Below are 20,954 nucleotides of genomic sequence, written 5' to 3'. Positions count from 1 at the left end.
GTGTATATGGGAGTGGCCTCATAATTATTTTGAGGGGTATTTTATGTGGTGGAGGGGAGGGAGGAGAGTGGACACACGTCCACTCTCCTCCCCTTCTTGCTGTGACCCAGAAAACTATGTGTATGACATCTTTTCCAGGTCACTTGTCACTTTCGTTGGCTAGCAGAGTCGGGAAGGAATGTATTGCAGTGCGATTTGCATTGCAGTACACTCAGTGAAGTACAGAGGAGACATCTTTTAGACTGAGAACCTGTCACCTAAAAATCATCAGCAGGTAAGTAACTTCAGTGCAGAAGAGACAAAGCATGTCTTTTCTGCATTAAACTTCCTGCCTGTTTGCCCATTTTTATTATTTTAGCTAAAGTACCACTTTATTGACTGTAGGCATGTGGCCCTTTCATATATGATGTGTGGCCCTCAGACCTTAGTGGTCTATAGTGGAAACATCGATTGGGGCAATAGAATTGATGTTTACTAGTTTCATGTAACGTGTTCCCTGTTTTCTATTGTCTTCAAAAGCACACCCCCAGCCCAAAATGTGGCACGTCTACACTCTCTAGCCCTCATTTTCATCTATTAAAGTCTGAAGTCTCCGACAGTCCACTCAAGCATTATATATATTGAACAGTATGTGCGGTCCTTTGGTAATGTCAGGGGCCACATTTGATGCCCCCTTTATCTCATACGTTGACAACCACTGATCTAAAGTGACTATAGATCTTTCCATAGGGTGTGAATGAGCCAGTCATTAAAACACACAGGCACATTTTCCTTACTGCAATGATTGGAAACATATTTTTATTATAAATACTTTACTGCCAAATAACAGTACAAAAGCACCAGTGATTATGTACTAGGAATTTAAGTCCAATACCAGTTCTGGATTGGTTGAGGTCATGAACAGCCAGATGCGTCGTGACAAATCAGGACCAATGCGCCTCTCTCTTGTCTGGTCTTGGTCATTAGACTGTGTGACATCTTCATCTGGATACTCCATATCGTCTGTGGCACCTCCAGCACGTGGTATCCTCAGGTTACTGAGGAGAGATAGTCTCTCTTTATCAGTATTACATGCCACATATGCCTGGATAGAGAGAAAAGATACAGAATTTACTTTCTTTGAATAACATCAGCTTTATACACCGACTACTAGAATTAATACGGAACAGATGAAATGCGTACATGTGAGCTTATTTACCTGCTAAAGGATTTGTGTTTCTGTCCATCCGGTCTTACCATTTACACAGCTCTGCCTCACAGCACATCCCTGCCTGGAAGGGGAGGGGACTTGATTTGTCTCTGCTGTGGATTCATTTTTACTTACAGATCTATTTTCCACCCCACCCTGTGTCAGGGCAATGAAAGGAGAAGCAGCACACTGCGCTCATCCCTTCATCACTGCTCTTTTATCAGCATGCTCCTTTTGCACTGCAGCAACACCTGGCTGATTGTGCTTCCTCCTTTCTGAGCTCTGCTGTACAGGGGAATGCAGGCTGATACCAAGCCAAACATGGTGCTTACACTGCTGACACTGAAAAAAATACATTAATATGATGTAATAATGATTACAGAACAGCATCAATGTATGTTTCTATTAAACTAGTAAGGTAAAGTCTAAGAAATACTTGAAGCACTTACCTTTTAATACCTTCCAGACTAGTATGGTAAAGTCTAAGAAATACTTGAAGCACTTTCCTTTTAATATTTTCCAGATCCACCAGAGATCCCCATATTCTGGGGTGCTCGAATATGCAAATATTGCCTTAAAAGAGTAATGGTGAGGGTTGACACCCCCTCCCCCTCTCCTGGCTCCTGTGCCTCCCTATTGGCCACTGAGCTTACCTGTCAGTGGGGAATAGTAGATGAGAGGGGCTTTGGGAAAGATTGTAAAATTTCAAAACCACCTTATACAAGCAATTAAAAAACAAGGTCTATTTTTATATATACTGTACATCAGCTTGATGTAACTAAGTAAATGTCTTACTTCCAGTCAATTTCAGATATGTGCTTTTCTACGGCATGCCTTAGAACAGTGGTCTCCAAACTGTGGCCCGGGGACCAGATGCGGCCCTTTACTTGCTTTTATCTGGCCCTTGGGGAACTATTTCATCCAATGATACCAACAATGGGGCATAATTACCCTCACTGACACCAATGATGGGGCACTATTCCTGCCAATGACACCAAGGATGGGACACAATTTCTCCCAATGACACTAACAATAGGGCCATATGACATTAATGATGGGGTACAATTCATCTCAATGACACCAACGATGAGGCACAATTCCTCCCAATGACACCAAAGATGGGACAGAATTTATCTCACTGATACCAATGATGAGGCAAATTTCCTCCCAATGACACCAAAGATGGCGTCAATGACTTTTCCCCACTAACATCAGGGACTTTTTTTACTCCTAATCCAGCCCCCAGAAAGTCTAAAGGACATTACCCCTTGGCACCGGCGCCTCCTGGCCCTTTAAGGGTTTCAGAAGTCGGGAGGCGGGGCAGGGTTTAGCGTCATGTGACCGCTGTGACACACTGTCACATGATCGGGAAAGGTCGCGATCGAAAGAGGAGATTGGGACCTTTCCATGAGTACTGGACATGTGTGCTGGGAGTGCGCAGGCGTGTGCTCTCAGCACATATGTTTTTTTAATAGAACGCAAATGTGCGGCCGCTCAGCGTCTAGGCCCAGACACCGGGAGGCCGCACATTTGCATGCGTCAAGAGGTTAAACTGGCCCTTTGTTTGGAAAGTTTGGAGACCCTGCCTTAGAAGATGGTCCATTGTTTTGATAGGAGTGACCAATGATCCCTATGGCTATACACTCCTCTGTCTAATATCTGCAGATGCTCAAGCTTTCCCTTTAGTGTGAAAAATAGTGGGGGAGATTTGCTAAAACTGGTGCACACAGAATCTGGTGCAGTTGTGCATGGTAGCCAATCAGCTTCTAGGTTTTATTGTCAAAGGATAACTGAACAAGCTGAAGATTGAAGCTGATTGGTTACTATGCACAGCTGCACCAGCTTTAGTAAATCTCCCCCATTGCATGTGGATCCTGGGCAGAAAACACATTACACAAAGACACTGACCTGCATAAGGAGTTGTGGAGAAGGATAGGCCTCTGTTATAGTTGCAGCCATTGCTGGACTGACTCTATTAAACTGCTGAATCTGTCTCTTCCAGGCCAATGGTAAGCCAGTGAGCGATCCTTTGGGTCCCCACCCTCGCCAGGTGCCTGCTGAGGTGCAGAAGGAGTAGCTCTGAGCCTCCCAGTGCAACCTGCAGACAGAGAGAGAACGTTGTTTACCACGGTCCACCTTGCTGCACCATCACTTATAGGTCATCTGACCTCAATGTTTGCTGCAAAGAAAAGAAAAATTTGGGGCATGCATGCGTGTGCCCACTGCTGACCCCCACTGAGACTGGACACTGTGCAATTTTGTCAGCAGGTTTCATCCAATGATTTATGGCTGACACCTGCTGATTGGCTGTATCCATTCACAGCACACAGCCCTGTGTTTACAAACACACAGGACTCTGTACACAGAACAGCGATCTGTCTGTTTCTTCTCCCTGAAAAGCAGGGAAAAAAAACAGCCAGATCTCTTGGGCCCCTTTCACATAGACGTTCTGATCGGGTCCATCTGCCCGTTTTTCAGGTGGACCCATTGAAACCTCTATTCTCCTCTATGGAGCGGCGGGTGTAAATGGACATGTGTCTGTTTACACCCAACGACATCCAATCCGATTTGATCCGTCGAAAAGAGATGGATGGGGATCCATTCCCCTTCTGTCCACCGGATCGGATGGGATGGCAGTTGGATGGAAACACACAGGCGGTTGTTTTCCATTCGACCGCTCATAGAAGACAGTTGATCCGCTGACTGGTCCACCCCGTCTGAAAGGGGCCTTAGTAAAAGCAGCACATATTACACATACAACACTTGTTAGGCACACAGTTAACCCCTTGACTGCCCCTTGATGTGAACCCTTTCCAAGCCAGTGTAATTAGTACAGGGACAGTGTAAAGTATTATATCTGATCACTGTATTAGTGATGTCAGTGTCATTTAATTTACCTCCCAGTGACGGTCTGTTAGCACTAGATTGCCCACCACACTATCACAGTCCAACTGTAAGTCACTGATCACCAGCACAGCGTTAAAGCTGCGTAAATTCCAGTATATATACACCATAGTTTTTAGATGCTATAACTTTCAAACAAACCAATTATTATACACTTAGTGGGATTTTTCCTTTACCAAAGACATGTAGCAGCATTTTGGCCTAAATTTATGAAGAAATTAGATTTTTTACATTTCTTTATTTTTTATAACAGAAAGTAGAAAATATTGTGTTTTATTTCCCCAAACTTTTTTGGGTTTTTTTTTTGTTTATATAATAAAAAATAACACCAAAAGAAGACTCAAATTTCACTTGGGTACAGTGTTGTATGACTGAGCAATTGCCAGTTAAAGTAGCACAGTGGTGAATATAAAAAAAATTCCCTGGTCATGAAGGGGGTAAAACCTTCGAGAGGTCAAATGATTAAACAGAGGCTAAGAAAATAGCTTCCTTGGCTGTAAAGGGCAAGAGGGTTTAGCTCTGCTCTAAGTGTATGTTATTTCAAGATGTTGCAGTTTGGTTATTGGCGTACACCTAAAACGGAAATAATTTAGTAGGCATTCAGTGGATTCAAAATAGACAATTCATTTTAAATGTAAATTCTTTTTCCTTTATACCACCTGAAAATGCTGATTTGCTGAAAAACAGAAATCTAAATAATCCATTAAAGCAGGGCAATGATTATAAGGCTGCTCATGTCACTTGTATAACCTTTCACTCACAAGGAATTTACATTGTCCAGTCACTTTTTTGTGAACTCACCGGAACGGGCGCTGAGCTATACTCTTGGTCACAGCACACATATGTTGCCCCAGTTCTCTCCATGTATCCAAGAATAAGACTTCGGTCTCATGGTACAGCTGTAGAAAGATAAGTGCCTACCTCCACAGAGGAGGATAACAGTTATCAAAGAAGGTGACATCACAGAGAAAACTTTATTAGAATATACATAATGCTTTCACATTAAAATTTAGATTTGACAGCATGCCTAACAGTGATAATAAACTAGAGAAAAATCAGAGTTAAAGGGCAACTCCATCTTTTTGCACCATGTTACGCCCATATTTAGGTGCTGCCCCAATCTAAAAGGATCTTGTAAAGAGATGCAAAGGTCGCTCCTTTTCTTACAAAATAATTTTACATTCATGACTACAAAAAGTAAAAAAAAAAACAAAAGAAAAAAAAACACCTAAGCCGGGGCCACTGATGCAGAGAAGGTCTGAGATTCTTATTACAGCTCTGAAACTGATCAGAAAGAGGGCTGATCTTGCCACTTGGCAGTCAGTTTGCAAAAAGTTTTGACAATAACTCAGTTTCTACTGTAAATTACACAGGAAGGTTAAATAAAGTGACAAATCTTTAGTAAATTCTCCCCAGAAGCTAGTTTGAAAAATATATTATGGCTTCAACATAAAAGCCTCATTGCTCACTGGGTGTTTAGCCCCCCGTGCCTGAAATCCTGGCATTTTGGTGCAAATGAAAAGTTCACCATCCAGCCCCACTGCTGACAGTCTGAAAAAATCTATGAGAGGCTGAAAGCTGCTGCGGATGGATGGGACTGGATGGTGCGCAGAGTGGTACTAACATTTAGGGCAGTATGTTCCCAGGAACGAATACCCAGAATACATGCAGTGTGCACTCCCAGCATTCATCCTTGGCCACATACTGCCCAGGGGCGGACTGACCATTTGGAAACTCGGGCACTGCCCGAGGGCCCGGGGTCAGTAGGGGGCCCCATGAGATGCCCCTGGTACCTTTTTCATAGGCTTTTTTGAGTTTGGACAAGGACACAGGGGCCCCATAATCCCCTATTGCCCGGGGGCCCCATGAGTTGTCAGTCCACCCCTGATACTGCCACAAACATTAGGAACACTCAGTGCAACATCCAGGCCTGTCCAGCCGCAGCAGCTTTCAGCCTCTCATAGAGTTTTACAAGTTGCCGACAGTGAGGCTGGATGGTGCAACCTTTGCCTTCCGCCCGCATCAAGATGCTGGGATCTCATGCTTCGTTGCTAAATGTCTAGTGTGCATGGGACCTGAGGTGTCTGGAACATGTAAACTTAAAGTGGAACTAAATGTAAAATAGAAACATTTGTGAACAGGCAGTCTTTTTATTGCAGAAAAAAAATGCAATGTTACACTTTCCTGCCTATTTGCAGTCCTCTGTAGAATGTACACTGAACTGCACAAACTGGCAAACTCCCAGCGTGCCCGGATGACTGCACTCCTGCACATGTATGGGAGTGATGTCATCCCACATCAGCCAATCAAAACAAACAAAAACCAGGGTCCAAAAGAACCCAGGGAGAAGAGAACAGCGCCGAGCAGGGACTTTATGGGTGTCAGATTGTTGGAACTAGAACTAAGGTAAGTACGTGTGCCTTTAGTTCCACTTTAAGACAAAAATGTATTGCATAAGCTCACTGGGCCACATAGTCCCCCCCCCCTTTAGGACACAATGCAGCAAAGTAAAAGAACTATGTAGCAAAACAAAATTCATTTTAGGCTCTTGCTTAAAACAAAAAATTGTATTCAAAATTTAGTTTCCAAAACTAATCCTAGAAGATGATACTAAAGAAGATGATGTATGGAGAAGTCTTTAACCGAGGACTGGTATTTAAATGTAGATTAGCTACCAACCTCATCTATATGTCGCCTGGTCACTTGGCTTTCTGGCTGTTCATCATAGCAAAGGCTTGGCTCTAGAGAGTGTCTCTCCATCTTACGCGACAGTCTTTGACATCTGGTGGTCAAAAAAACATTTACTATTAAAGCTCAGTCAGTTCACTTATACCATCTCAGTGTTTTCCGTCTTCAAGCATAAAAAGAGAACCCCAAATAAATAAATAAAAAAGTGAGTGCTTTCAACGTCAGCAGCTATGCACTAAAGGTAACCAAATAAAACTTCAGTCAAAACAGTAAGTAAAGTGCAGCGCTATAAATAATTAAATAAATGATAATAATGTCTGTATAAATGAATATTCTTATGGTGACAATCCGTGTGTAGAGTGCCCACTATGGCGGTACTTCAGTGCTTGTGTTTTTAAAAGTGGGGTAAGAATACGCACTCACCAGATGTGTAAAGAAATTACGCATTTAAATCAATCATCAGAGGTCCCCTTTAAGGAAGCGGATTAAGCCATGTATAGAGATATCCTCCCTCTGTATGGGTGGTATGTCAGGCACTTCTGGGTGGTATATGGATCCAGTAAACCAGAGGTCCCCTTTAAGGGATGAGTGGGTGTAGCAACCTGTGTAGCAGGAACTCCCTCCTCTGTGTAATAAGGTAGATCTTGATTCAGGGGTGAGCTCTAGGAAATCAATGACTCCACTTCATTAAAGGGGACCTCCGATCATTGATCTATATGCGTAATTTCTTTACGCATCTGGTGAGTGCGTATTCTTACCCCACTTTTAAAAGCACAAGCACTGAAGTACCGCCATAGTGGGTACTCTACACACGGATTGTCACCATAAGAATATTCATTTATACGGACATTATTATAATTTATTTACTTATTTATAGTGCTGCACTTTACTTACTATAAAAAGAGAACCCACCTCTTTGTTACGTTAGCTTTTGGAACCAGAAGTCTGGTGTTGTTAGTGCACGGTTTTTAGCAAAAAACTGAGGACTTGGGGTAAATAATGCAGGTGCCTGTGAACTACACCCACTATGCACTGATTACACTTGCAATGCTCTGCAGGACTGAATGCATATATTTAAAAGAGAAGCATTGCCAATCGTCTCCTATGGATCATAGGTGTGCAGCTTGTTCTGCACTCCTGTGATCCATTTTCTGACCTCACAGAGCCAGTCCAGGCTCCGAAAGATCCTAACCACATGGTTGGAATCCACCCAGAATCCTGGACCGGCAACTGACTCAGCTTCTCAGCAATCCACTGATATCCTGAGCCAGCCACTCCCACCCCCGCCTATCACTCCAGTGAGTGCTGGAGGGGCAGAGCAGAGAGCCAGTCACTGACAATCACTGCTCCCTTCTCAGAGTGGAGGGGAGAACTGAGCGATCAGCAGTGTCTGATCACTTAATTCTCAGTGGATAGCCGGTGGGGGACAGATGCAGCATCAGATTGATGCTGCATCAACCTAGGTGAGTAGAAGATTTTCTCTTTGTATAGCCCATACTTCTCTTTTAATAAATGCACATTTTTGATTTTATTAATGTGTGTGCAACCTCACCTTCAACACTTAACCTTTAAGCAGAAATCGGGGCAAAATGTTTTTTGAACCATTCAGTGGTGCTGTGCCCATACTGCACGGGCCATCTGCTCGTTTTTGTCTAGGGGTCATAAGAGTGAAAATATACTTACCGAATCAGATGATCCTCAGAGCGCAACACTGGTCCTTGCCGCTTCCCCCCCCCCGCATACTAGCGGTCTTGTCAATGGACTGTTCCTGACGTCATCATGCCAACAGACCGTCTCAGAGCCTGAGGATGGCAGGAACAGTCCACCGCTGGACTTGGGGGAGCGTGGTTTTCCGGAGGATCGGAGGACGGGATATATATAGCTTTTCCACTAAACCCCTGGACAAAACGAGCAGTTTTCCCATGCAGCGCACAGCCCCACTGCATGGGAAAGTAAAATTTTACATGGAGTTCTGCTTTAAATTTCAATCTGTAAACCAGACTTGCATCTTAAAATCAGACTGACTATTGAACACTGTAGCTTTGAACAGAAAGTTTTTTGGACAAAAAAATGTAAATAAAAATGTTTAACTTGAATCAGACTAATGGTATTATTTCAAAAGTGAAAGGTCCTCTTTAATGAAAGTTGCAGTCTGTAATCCAACTTACCTTCTATAATCATGTAGCCCCAAAACAGCCAAGGGGATCTTCTTTCCAGAACACTTCCTATCTATTCCAAACACAGAGGTCGGAGTCATGGCGTTTTCAGGAGCCAGGAATGGAGAGGGATCAGCTACTTTAGATCTTACAAGGCTGTTATTAACTTTTTCACTGCTGGGCCCGATGTCCATTTTTTCACCTCACATACCCAGACCACTTTGGCAAAGTTTTCACTGGTTATGATCGGCAGCTGCTGATTGTGGCCCTTCATGAATTAGGAGAGTCTCAGGTACCACTCTGCCATAAGTTCATGATCAGCGTAGTGGCTATTAGCTTATAGACTAAGGCAGTGGTCTCCAAACTGTGTCCCGGGGGCCAGATGCAGGCCTTTGCTTGTTTTTTCCAGCCCTTAGGGCACTATTTCTTCCACTGATACCAACCATACCTCCCCCCATCACTGATCCCAATGAAGGGACACAACTCCCTTTAATGACATCAACAATTGACACCAATGATGGAGCACAATTCCTCCCACTGACACCAAAAATGGGGCATTGCGTTTTCCCACTCATGTTAGGACCTTTCTACTCCCAAGGGCCACAATCCGGCTCCCCAAAAGTCTGAAGCACAGTAATGGCTCTTTGTTTAGGAAGTTTGGAGACCCTTGGCTTAAGGGAATGCAACTGCAAAAAGGATTACTGACATGGCCTACTGCAAGCAGTTCTGCCCTTACATCAGTGCCAGTGAAAGGATTAAACACAACCTCCACCCCGATCATGCCATGCTTTTAATACCAATGAAAGCGGATCTATCATTACAAATTGGAAAGCACATGAATCAATATGGGAACATTTTACCATGACATTCTTTTGAGTAAAAAAAGTACCTTTTTGTTGTTATTAAAAAAAATGGCTGCTCAGGTGATCTAAAGCCTGAGTGGAAGAAAATGTGGGTTCAGTTCGCATCACTCCCTTGTTTTCCCCTTTGTTCTATCTGTATACTTCATATCTTTTCTATATCCATCTACAGTACATGCCTTTTCTTACATATTCCTTTGTAATTAAACTACTTCCACGTATAATCTCCCAAAATGAAAACAACTGAAATATACATAGACATTTAGCAACATTTTACTACTTCAAGTCTCTCTAAGGTAAGATTCACACTACTGTTGGTTGTGAACAAAATTGTGCGCTTTCCTGACGCAAAACATCCTGTACAACAAACACTTTACTCCTGCGCTAGGAAAGGACTCAGTAGACCTAATAAGAATGTTCTGGAATTTTCTGGAATATGCACTGCTTGCTGCCCTCAACAGACCGGGGTGGTCCGAATACACTGGATACAAATGGAGAAACAGAAAAAGGGCGCACCGACCTAGTGCATTATCGTTTAAAATAATGTATTAAAGAAACAAAAATAGGTATCATACTCACAATGGACATAATAACACAGGCATGTCAAACTGAACAAGGTGTATGATCCAAACAACATCTGAGTCCATACGATGGAACCCTGGATGACCAACTGGCTAACGCGTTTCGAGGACACAACCTCTTCTTCAGAGCCAACACTACAGGAGTCTGTACTTCTCTTTATATAAGTTACTAAATGGTAACAAAAGGGCTGTCCTTTGGCAGACACGTGGCAGTGCCAATATTTCTGAATTAATTAATTATTATTATTAGTAGTAGTAGTATTTATCAACTCCTAATGGCACTCCCATGCGTCTGTTTTCACACATACTGAAATGCAGGGTACGTTTTGATGCGGCATAATTTTTAACAGGGGTCAGGGGCTTCTTTACCATGATTCCTACATGTAGGGAAGCCCACTGAAATTAATAAACTGATCCACACATAACTCACAGGAACTTGATAAAAACGCAGTTAAATGCACAGATGTAAACTGAGCCTTAAGGCGGAGCTCCTCCCAAAAGGTGAAGTTCCGCTTTAAGGACTGCTCCCCCGCTCCCCATTAAGGACTGGCACCTTTGGGTGCCCAAATTTGACAGGTACCTGCTCCCATTTCCGGTCTGATTGCCTAGGCGATTGGAAACAGAAGTTGTCCTCCCTCCCTCTCTGTAGTCTTTTGGGACACGTGACAGGTCCTAGAAGACTACAGGACCATTCAGGAAGTGCAGCACTACTCGCGCATGTGCAGTGGGTACCCGGCTGTGAAGCCGCAAGCTATCACAGCTGGGTGCCCACACTGAAGATGCCGGCCTCCTGGAATACATGACGGCCTGCTGGCCTCCTGGAATCCAGGACGGCCGGTGAAACGGGCTGCGGGAGACACACCACAGGACCGAGGGACAGGTAAATGGCTGTTTTTTAAAAGTCAGCAGTTTTGTAGCTAATGAGTTATTTTTTGACAAGTGAGTAGAACTCCACTTTAAAGTGTTACTAAACCCTGGACCCTGCATTAACTATATCTGGCCTCCCACAGTACATAGAACATGGAAATATAATTATTTTAGTAAATATAAACTGCTAAGTACCTTTTATTTTATCAGCGGGTAGAGCAGTCCTGAGACTTCTATCAATGTCCAGCAGAGTACTGGATAAAGATGGTAGGAGGAGTTTTCATTCTCCCGACTGACTTATGAGGCTGCATGACCCCTAAACCTCTGTCTGGACAGTGCTTATTGACCCTGTGCTGGATATATGCACTCTCCCAAGAAAATAAAAAAAGGTCTCTAGCAATACACACCAAACTGTGCATGTGCAGCTTGTCTCCAAGGCTCTGTTCTATCAGCAGATGGATTGGGGACAGCAGTAGAAGGGGAGGATCAGAGAAGTCTGGATCAAACATAATTTTTACACAGTGCAGAGGATTAACCCCTTAGGTTCCACAGTGAGTATAACAAGCATGATTTACTGCATATACAGACTGATTTTACTGTTGGGGGTTTAGTAACACTTTAAGCGCAAAAAAATAAAAAATCTAGGACACATACTGTAAACCTTTTTTTACATCTATTATAATTGACCTCAGCAAATGCAATTATTGTACATATGGCACATGGATATTGAGCTATATGCCCCATGGGTCCCTATATTATTATTAGTATATTATTATACAGGATTTATATAGCGCCAACAGTTTGCTCAGCGTTTTACAATATAACGGGAGACAATACAGCAACAATACAAGAGGGATAGGAGGGCCTTGCTCCTTGGAGCTTACAATCTAAGAGGGAGGGGCTAGTGGTTCAAAAGTTAGTAACTGTGGGGGATGGACTGGTAGGAGGAGTAGAAGATTCCATTATTAGCTGAGGGCAGGATAGGCTTTCCTGAAGAGATAGGTTTTCAGAGATCACCTAAAAGTGAGCAGAGTAGGCGATATTCTGATAAATTGGGGTAGAGAGTTCCAGAGCATGGGGGAAGCTCTGGAGAAGTCCTGGAGATGAGCATGGGAGGAGGAGACAAGGGAGCTAGAGAGTAGAAGGTCGTGCAAGGAGCGGAGAGTACGGTTTGGATGATATTTGGAGACAAGATTGGTGATGTAATTTGGGGCAGAGTTATAAATGGCTTTATATGTTATTGTTAATGTTTTGAATTTTATCCGTTGGGCAATGGGAAGCCAGTGGAGGGATTGGCAGAGAGGGGTGGCAGATACAGAATATATATAAATCTGCATGTTCTTCACCTTTCCAAATTTTACCTGAATGTAATAGAAGACACTCTTGAGAAATTCTCTAGGCTCCACCAGAATCAGCATTTGCTCTTCTTCCCCTTTACATAGATCCAGACCATCCTGGAATATAGAAACAGCGATTGGAAAATCCAGAAATATTTTTGTGTTAGCTGAATGAAAAGAGTTCGGAACTTCATTTCTGTGTTTCTCGTGTGTAGAGCAGTCCATGGAAATGAACAGGCTGCCATTCATGCCACACATGGAAATGCACCTGCATTTGGTTGCATCTGCAGGTGTGAACCAAATCTAAGAGGAAGAGAGGACACCCCAAGATAGCAGCTCTCAATATCACCATTCTGAGTAAATATTTGTAGTAGGTCTTATGTGCACTCCTTATCCCCCCCCCCCCCACACACACACACACATACTTCTTTTTGCCTCATAACATATTATTATTACAGTGCTAGTGTTACTGTTTGTGTTCTTGTTGTATAATTTTGCTGTTGTTTTGGTAAAAATTCTCTTCTTTGGTCCCGGTAGAGTAACAATTTTCTTACTTAATCCCCCAATACCAGGGTGGATTTGATTTAAATCAAACTGATTTAAATTACGATTTAAATCACTAGTCAGTAAGGCTTGATTTAAATCAGAGTTTTCTACATAAAGACTAATTCTTGCTGGTATAACTTTAATATGCAAGTAGATGAAGATTTTTAGAATAACAACTTTTCATATTAGTTTTTTTATCCCCAGTTTAATAGGTTAATCATTCATATTTGGACAACTTTTCTGTTGTACTTAGGAAGGAGAAAAATAATCATTACCTTAATAATAACAATTTAAATAGATTTATTCAACTGAAACAATAACATTCCAGCATATGTTATTTGCTTAAACAAACATCCATGTTTATTTACTAATTTGGCTAAACAAAATATATATATTTTAAGAAATTTAGACTGTCAGCCCCTTCCTCCTCACACTTAGTTTCACTTTTTTCTTGTGCAGATCTATTCCACTCCAAACAATCAGAAAAATATTGTTTCTATTCTATTCACTGAACTTCTTGAAACTTAGCAGTGAAGGGGTTGATTCTGTATTCATAGGTTTGTAGAAGTTAGGATGAAGGTCTTTTTCTTAACTCTGTTCATGTTAAAACATTTTTGCTGTGAAGAAGAGGCATGTGATCTCCGCTGAGTCAAATTCAGTTTTGAGAACTGCAAAAGTAAACCAAGCATCTGTGATAATATCTAGAGATGAGCGAATCGAAGTATCCGAAGTGGAATTCGAGTCGAATATCGGAAAAATTTCGATTCGTGCCGAATCCGAAAAATAGCCTAATTCGGACGCGCGAATCGAAATTTTTCAGAAAATGGCGGCTGACATGTGCGGCGACGGAGCGGGGATGTCTGGGAAGGCGCGCAGACAAGGCGCGCTGACCCATAATGCATTCCTCAACTACATGTGATCGCATCAGCCTATCAGCAGCCAGCCAGCCAGCACTGTGTAATGGTCGAGCTATAAATAGCGGCCATTTTGGAATTCTTCATTTGCCTGCAGTTATTGAACAGAGGCAGACCGCTCTGTACTAGGGACAGGGACAGAGTTAGGGCCACAGAAACGATAATTGGGGACAGAGAAAAGTTACTTAGGGACAGAGAACCATTACTCAGGGACACAGACTTGTTAATGAGGGCCACAGAATCGTTATTTAGGGACAAAGAAACGCTAGTTAGGGCCACAGAATTCATAATCAGGGACAGACAGAATTGTTACTCAGTGCCAGAGAATTGTTACTTAGGGCCACAGAAACGTTATTAGGGCCACAGAATTGTTACTCAGGGACAGACAGAATTGTTACTGAGTGCCAGAGAATTGTTACTCAGAGACAGACAGAATTGTTACTGAGTGCTAGAGAATTGTTACTTAGGGCCACAGAAACTTTAATTAGGGCCACAGAATTTTTACTCAGGGACAGACAGAATTGTTACTGAGTGCCAGAGAATTGTTACTCAGGGACAGACAGAATTGTTACTGAGTGCCAGAGAATTGTTACTTAGGGCCACAGAAACTTTACTTAGGGCCACAGAATTTTTACTCAGGGACAGACAGAATTGTTACTCAGTGCCAGAGAATTGTTACTCAGGGACAGACAGAATTGTTACTGAGTGCCAGAGAATTGTTACTCAGGGCCCCAGAAACTTTACTTAGGGCCACAGAATTTTTACTCAGGGACAGACAGAATTGTTACTGAGTGCCAGAGAATTGTTACTCAGGGCCACAGAAACTTTACTTAGGGCCACAGAATTGTTACTCGCACAGACACAGAATTGTTACTCGCACAGACACAGAACTGTTACTGAGGGCCACAGAAACTTTACTTAGGGACAAAGAAAGGCTAGTTAGGGCCACGGAATTCATACTCAGGGACAGACAGAATTGTTACGGAGTGCCAGAGAATTGTTACTCAGGGCCACAGAAACTTTACTTAGGGCCACAGAATTTTTACTCAGGGACAGACAGAATTGTTACGGAGTGCCAGAGAATTGTTACTCAGGGACAGACAGAATTGTTACTGAGTGCCAGAGAATTGTTACTTAGGGCCACAGAAACTTTAATTAGGGCCACAGAATTTTTACTCAGGGACAGACAGAATTGTTACTGAGTGCCAGAGAATTGTTACTCAGGGACAGACAGAATTGTTACCGAGTGCCAGAGAATTCATACTCAGGGACAGACAGAATTGTTACTGAGTGCCAGAGAATTGTTACTCAGGGACAGACAGAATTGTTACGGAGTGCCAGAGAATTGTTACTCAGGGCCACAGAAACTTTACTTAGGGCCACAGAATTTTTACTCAGGGACAGACAGAATTGTTACTGAGTGCCAGAGAATTGTTACTTAGGGCCACAGAAACTTTACTTAGGGCCACAGAATTGTTACTCGCACAGACAAAGAATTGTTACTCGCACAGACACAGAACTGTTACTGAGGGCCACAGAAACTTTACTTAGGGACAAAGAAACGCTAGTTAGGGCCACGGAATTCATACTCAGGGACAGACAGAATTGTTACGGAGTGCCAGAGAATTGTTACTCAGGGCCACAGAAACTTTACTTAGGGCCACAGAATTTTTACTCAGGGACAGACAGAATTGTTACTGAGTGCCAGAGAATTGTTACTCAGGGACAGACAGAATTGTTACGGAGTGTCAGAGAATTGTTACTCAGGGACAGACAGAATTGTTACTGAGTGCCAGAGAATTGTTACTTAGGGCCACAGAAACTTTAATTAGGGCCACAGAATTTTTACTCAGGGACAGACAGAATTGTTACTGAGTGCCAGAGAATTGTTACTCAGGGACAGACAGAATTGTTACTGAGTGCCAGAGAATTGTTACTCAGGGACAGACAGAATTGTTACCGAGTGCCAGAGAATTCATACTCAGGGACAGACAGAATTGTTACTGAGTGCCAGAGAATTGTTACTCAGGGACAGACAGAATTGTTACGGAGTGCCAGAGAATTGTTACTCAGGGCCACAGAAACTTTACTTAGGGCCACAGAATTTTTACTCAGGGACAGACAGAATTGTTACTGAGTGCCAGAGAATTGTTACTCAGGGACAGACAGAATTGTTACGGAGTACCAGAGAATTGTTACTTAGGGCCACAGAAACTTTACTTAGGGCCACAGAATTGTTACTCGCACAGACACAGAATTGTTACTCGCACAGACACAGAACTGTTACTGAGGGCCACAGAAACTTTACTTAGGGACAAAGAAACGCTAGTTAGGGCCACGGAATTCATACTCAGGGACAGACAGAATTGTTACGGAGTGCCAGAGAATTGTTACTCAGGGCCACAGAAACTTTACTTAGGGCCACAGAATTTTTACTCAGGGACAGACAGAATTGTTACTGAGTGCCAGAGAATTGTTACTCAGGGACAGACAGAATTGTTACGGAGTGTCAGAGAATTGTTACTCAGGGACAGACAGAATTGTTACTGAGTGCCAGAGAATTGTTACTTAGGGCCACAGAAACTTTAATTAGGGCCACAGAATTTTTACTCAGGGACAGACAGAATTGTTACTGAGTGCCAGAGAATTGTTACTCAGGGACAGACAGAATTGTTACTGAGTGCCAGAGAATTGTTACTCAGGGACAGACAGAATTGTTACCGAGTGCCAGAGAATTCATACTCAGGGACAGACAGAATTGTTACTGAGTGCCAGAGAATTGTTACTTAGGGACAGACAGAATTGTTACGGAGTGCCAGAGAATTGTTACTCAGGGCCACAGAAACTTTACTTAGGGCCACAGAATTTTTACTCAGGGACAGACAGAATTGTTACTGAGTGCCAGAGAATTGTTACTCAGGGACAGACAGAATTGTTACGGAGTGCCAGAGAATTGTTACTTAGGGCCACAGAAACTTTACTTAGGGCCACAGAATTGTTACTCGCACAGACACAGAATTGTTACTCGCACAGACACAGAACTGTTACTGAGGGCCACAGAAACTTTACTTAGGGACAAAGAAACGCTAGTTAGGGCCACGGAATTCATACTCAGGGACAGACAGAATTGTTACGGAGTGCCAGAGAATTGTTACTCAGGGCCACAGAAACTTTACTTAGGGCCACAGAATTTTTACTCAGGGACAGACAGAATTGTTACTGAGTGCCAGAGAATTGTTACTCAGGGACAGACAGAATTGTTACGGAGTGTCAGAGAATTGTTACTCAGGGACAGACAGAATTGTTACTGAGTGCCAGAGAATTGTTACTTAGGGCCACAGAAACTTTAATTAGGGCCACAGAATTTTTACTCAGGGACAGACAGAATTGTTACTGAGTGCCAGAGAATTGTTACTCAGGGACAGACAGAATTGTTACTGAGTGCCAGAGAATTGTTACTTAGGGCCACAGAAACTTTACTTAGGGCCACAGAATTTTTACTCAGGGACAGACAGAATTGTTACTCAGTGCCAGAGAATTGTTACTCAGGGACAGACAGAATTGTTACTGAGTGCCAGAGAATTGTTACTCAGGGCCCCAGAAACTTTACTTAGGGCCACAGAATTTTTACTCAGGGACAGACAGAATTGTTACTGAGTGCCAGAGAATTGTTACTCAGGGACAGACAGAATTGTTACTGAGTGCCAGAGAATTGTTACTTAGGGCCACAGAAACTTTACTTAGGGCCACAGAATTGTTACTCGCACAGACACAGAATTGTTACTCGCACAGACACAGAACTGTTACTGAGGGCCACAGAAACTTTACTTAGGGACAAAGAAACGCTAGTTAGGGCCACGGAATTCATACTCAGGGACAGACAGAATTGTTACGGAGTGCCAGAGAATTGTTACTCAGGGCCACAGAAACTTTACTTAGGGCCACAGAATTTTTACTCAGGGACAGACAGAATTGTTACGGAGTGCCAGAGAATTGTTACTCAGGGACAGACAGAATTGTTACTGAGTGCCAGAGAATTGTTACTTAGGGCCACAGAAACTTTAATTAGGGCCACAGAATTTTTACTCAGGGACAGACAGAATTGTTACTGAGTGCCAGAGAATTGTTACTCAGGGACAGACAGAATTGTTACGGAGTGCCAGAGAATTGTTACTCAGGGACAGACAGAATTGTTACTGAGTGCCAGAGAATTGTTACTTAGGGCCACAGAAACTTTAATTAGGGCCACAGAATTTTTACTCAGGGACAGACAGAATTGTTACTGAGTGCCAGAGAATTGTTACTCAGGGACAGACAGAATTGTTACGGAGTGCCAGAGAATTGTTACTCAGGGCCACAGAAACTTTACTTAGGGCCAGAGAATTTTTACTCAGGGACAGACAGAATTGTTACTGAGTGCCAGAGAATTGTTACTCAGGGACAGACAGAATTGTTACTGAGTGCCAGATAATTGTTACTCAGGGCCCCAGAAACTTTACTTAGGGCCACAGAATTTTTACTCAGGGACAGACAGAATTGTTACTGAGTGCCAGAGAATTGTTACTCAGGGACAGACAGAATTGTTACGGAGTGCCAGAGAATTGTTACTCAGGGCCACAGAAACTTTACTTAGGGCCACAGAATTTTTACTCAGGGACAGACAGAATTGTTACTGAGTGCCAGAGAATTGTTACTCAGGGACAGACAGAATTGTTACGGAGTGCCAGAGAATTGTTACTTAGGGCCACAGAAACTTTACTTAGGGCCACAGAATTGTTACTCGCACAGACACAGAATTGTTACTCGCACAGACACAGAACTGTTACTGAGGGCCACAGAAACTTTACTTAGGAACAAAGAAACGCTAGTTAGGGCCACGGAATTCATACTCAGGGACAGACAGAATTGTTACGGAGTGCCAGAGAATTGTTACTCAGGGCCACAGAAACTTTACTTAGGGCCACAGAATTTTTACTCAGGGACAGACAGAATTGTTACTGAGTGCCAGAGAATTGTTACTCAGGGACAGACAGAATTGTTACGGAGTGTCAGAGAATTGTTACTCAGGGACAGACAGAATTGTTACTGAGTGCCAGAGAATTGTTACTTAGGGCCACAGTAACTTTAATTAGGGCCACAGAATTTTTACTCAGGGACAGACAGAATTGTTACTGAGTGCCAGAGAATTGTTACTCAGGGACAGACAGAATTGTTACTGAGTGCCAGAGAATTGTTACTTAGGGCCACAGAAACTTTACTTAGGGCCACAGAATTGTTACTCAGGGACAGACAGAATTGTTACTCAGTGCCAGAGAATTGTTACTCAGGGACAGACAGAATTGTTACTGAGTGCCAGAGAATTGTTACTCAGGGCCCCAGAAACTTTACTTAGGGCCACAGAATTTTTACTCAGGGACAGACAGAATTGTTACTGAGTGCCAGAGAATTGTTACTCAGGGACAGACAGAATTGTTACTGAGTGCCAGAGAATTGTTACTTAGGGCCACATAAACTTTACTTAGGGCCACAGAATTGTTACTCGCACAGACACAGAATTGTTACTCGCACAGACACAGAACTGTTACTGAGGGCCACAGAAACTTTACTTAGGGATAAAGAAACGCTAGTTAGGGCCACGGAATTCATACTCAGGGACAGACAGAATTGTTACGGAGTGCCAGAGAATTGTTACTCAGGGCCACAGAAACTTTACTTAGGGCCACAGAATTTTTACTCAGGGACAGACAGAATTGTTACGGAGTGCCAGAGAATTGTTACTCAGGGACAGACAGAATTGTTACTGAGTGCCAGAGAATTGTTACTTAGGGCCACAGAAACTTTAATTAGGGCCACAGAATTTTTACTCAGGGACAGACAGAATTGTTACTGAGTGCCAGAGAATTGTTACTCAGGGACAGACAGAATTGTTACCGAGTGCCAGAGAATTGTTACTCAGGGACAGACAGAATTGTTACTGAGTGCCAGAGAATTGTTACTTAGGGCCACAGAAACTTTAATTAGGGCCACAGAATTTTTACTCAGGGACAGACAGAATTGTTACTGAGTGCCAGAGAATTGTTACTCAGGGACAGACAGAATTGTTACGGAGTGCCAGAGAATTGTTACTCAGGGCCACAGAAACTTTACTTAGGGCCAGAGAATTTTTACTCAGGGACAGACAGAATTGTTACTGAGTGCCAGAGAATTTTTACTCAGGGACAGACAGAATTGTTACTGAGTGCCAGATAATTGTTACTCAGGGCCCCAGAAACTTTACTTAGGGCCACAGAATTTTTACTCAGGGACAGACAGAATTGTTACTGAGTGCCAGAGAATTGTTACTCAGGGACAGACAGAATTGTTACTGAGTGCCAGAGAATTGTTACTTAGGGCCACAGAAACTTTACTTAGGGCCACAGAATTGTTACTCGAACAGACACAGAATTGTTACTGAGGGCCACAGAACTGTTACTTGGGGCCACAGAAACGTTAATCAGGGACACAGAATTGTTACTGAGGGCCACAGAACTGTTACTTAGGGCCACAGAATTGTTACTCGCACAGACACAGAATTGTTACTCAGGGACACAGAATTGTTACTCAGGGACACATAATCGTTTAATTAAAGAGTATGTCAGACAACATGCAGAGGAGTGGCAGAGGAGGCAATGTTTTAGGAGCGAGCAGACGTGGCAGCAGAGGAAGGGGTCGAGGCAGCACTATTCGCAGCCAGAGGCCAGTGCTCCCGGTGTCATCCAGCGGTCGTGTCTCCACCGACAACCCTGCCGTCGTCGATTGGTTGGCTCGGTCGTCTTCCTCTTCCCAGGTCACCTCTGACACCTACAGCCAACGGTCGGTGGGTACGTCAGACACAACCGTTAGTTGGCATGGCCCGGGACCTAGCCCACTGAA

General features: G+C 43.1%; 1 protein-coding gene across 1 annotated transcript in view; it reads right to left on the bottom strand.

Moving 5' to 3' along the window:
• Nucleotides 1–853: 853 nt before the first annotated feature.
• Nucleotides 854–20,954, bottom strand: part of LOC149473173 (structure-specific endonuclease subunit EME2-like) — a 31,149-nt gene continuing 11,048 nt past the window's right edge. The window contains exons 3-8 of the mRNA XM_089681762.1: nucleotides 12,608–12,699; nucleotides 8,950–9,054; nucleotides 6,773–6,875; nucleotides 4,895–5,010; nucleotides 3,098–3,287; nucleotides 854–1,084 (exon numbers count right to left, since the gene is read on the bottom strand). Coding sequence (XP_089537888.1) covers nucleotides 854–1,084; nucleotides 3,098–3,287; nucleotides 4,895–5,010; nucleotides 6,773–6,875; nucleotides 8,950–9,054; nucleotides 12,608–12,699 — 837 coding nt within the window. The remainder of the gene's footprint in view (nucleotides 1,085–3,097; nucleotides 3,288–4,894; nucleotides 5,011–6,772; nucleotides 6,876–8,949; nucleotides 9,055–12,607; nucleotides 12,700–20,954) is intronic.

Source organism: Staurois parvus, unplaced genomic scaffold, assembly GCF_062004578.1.
Source record: "Staurois parvus isolate SC_StPar_1 unplaced genomic scaffold, SC_StPar_1.0 ptg000018l, whole genome shotgun sequence".
Classification (NCBI taxonomy): domain Eukaryota; kingdom Metazoa; phylum Chordata; class Amphibia; order Anura; family Ranidae; genus Staurois; species Staurois parvus.
This window is presented reverse-complemented; position numbering and strand designations above follow the sequence as displayed.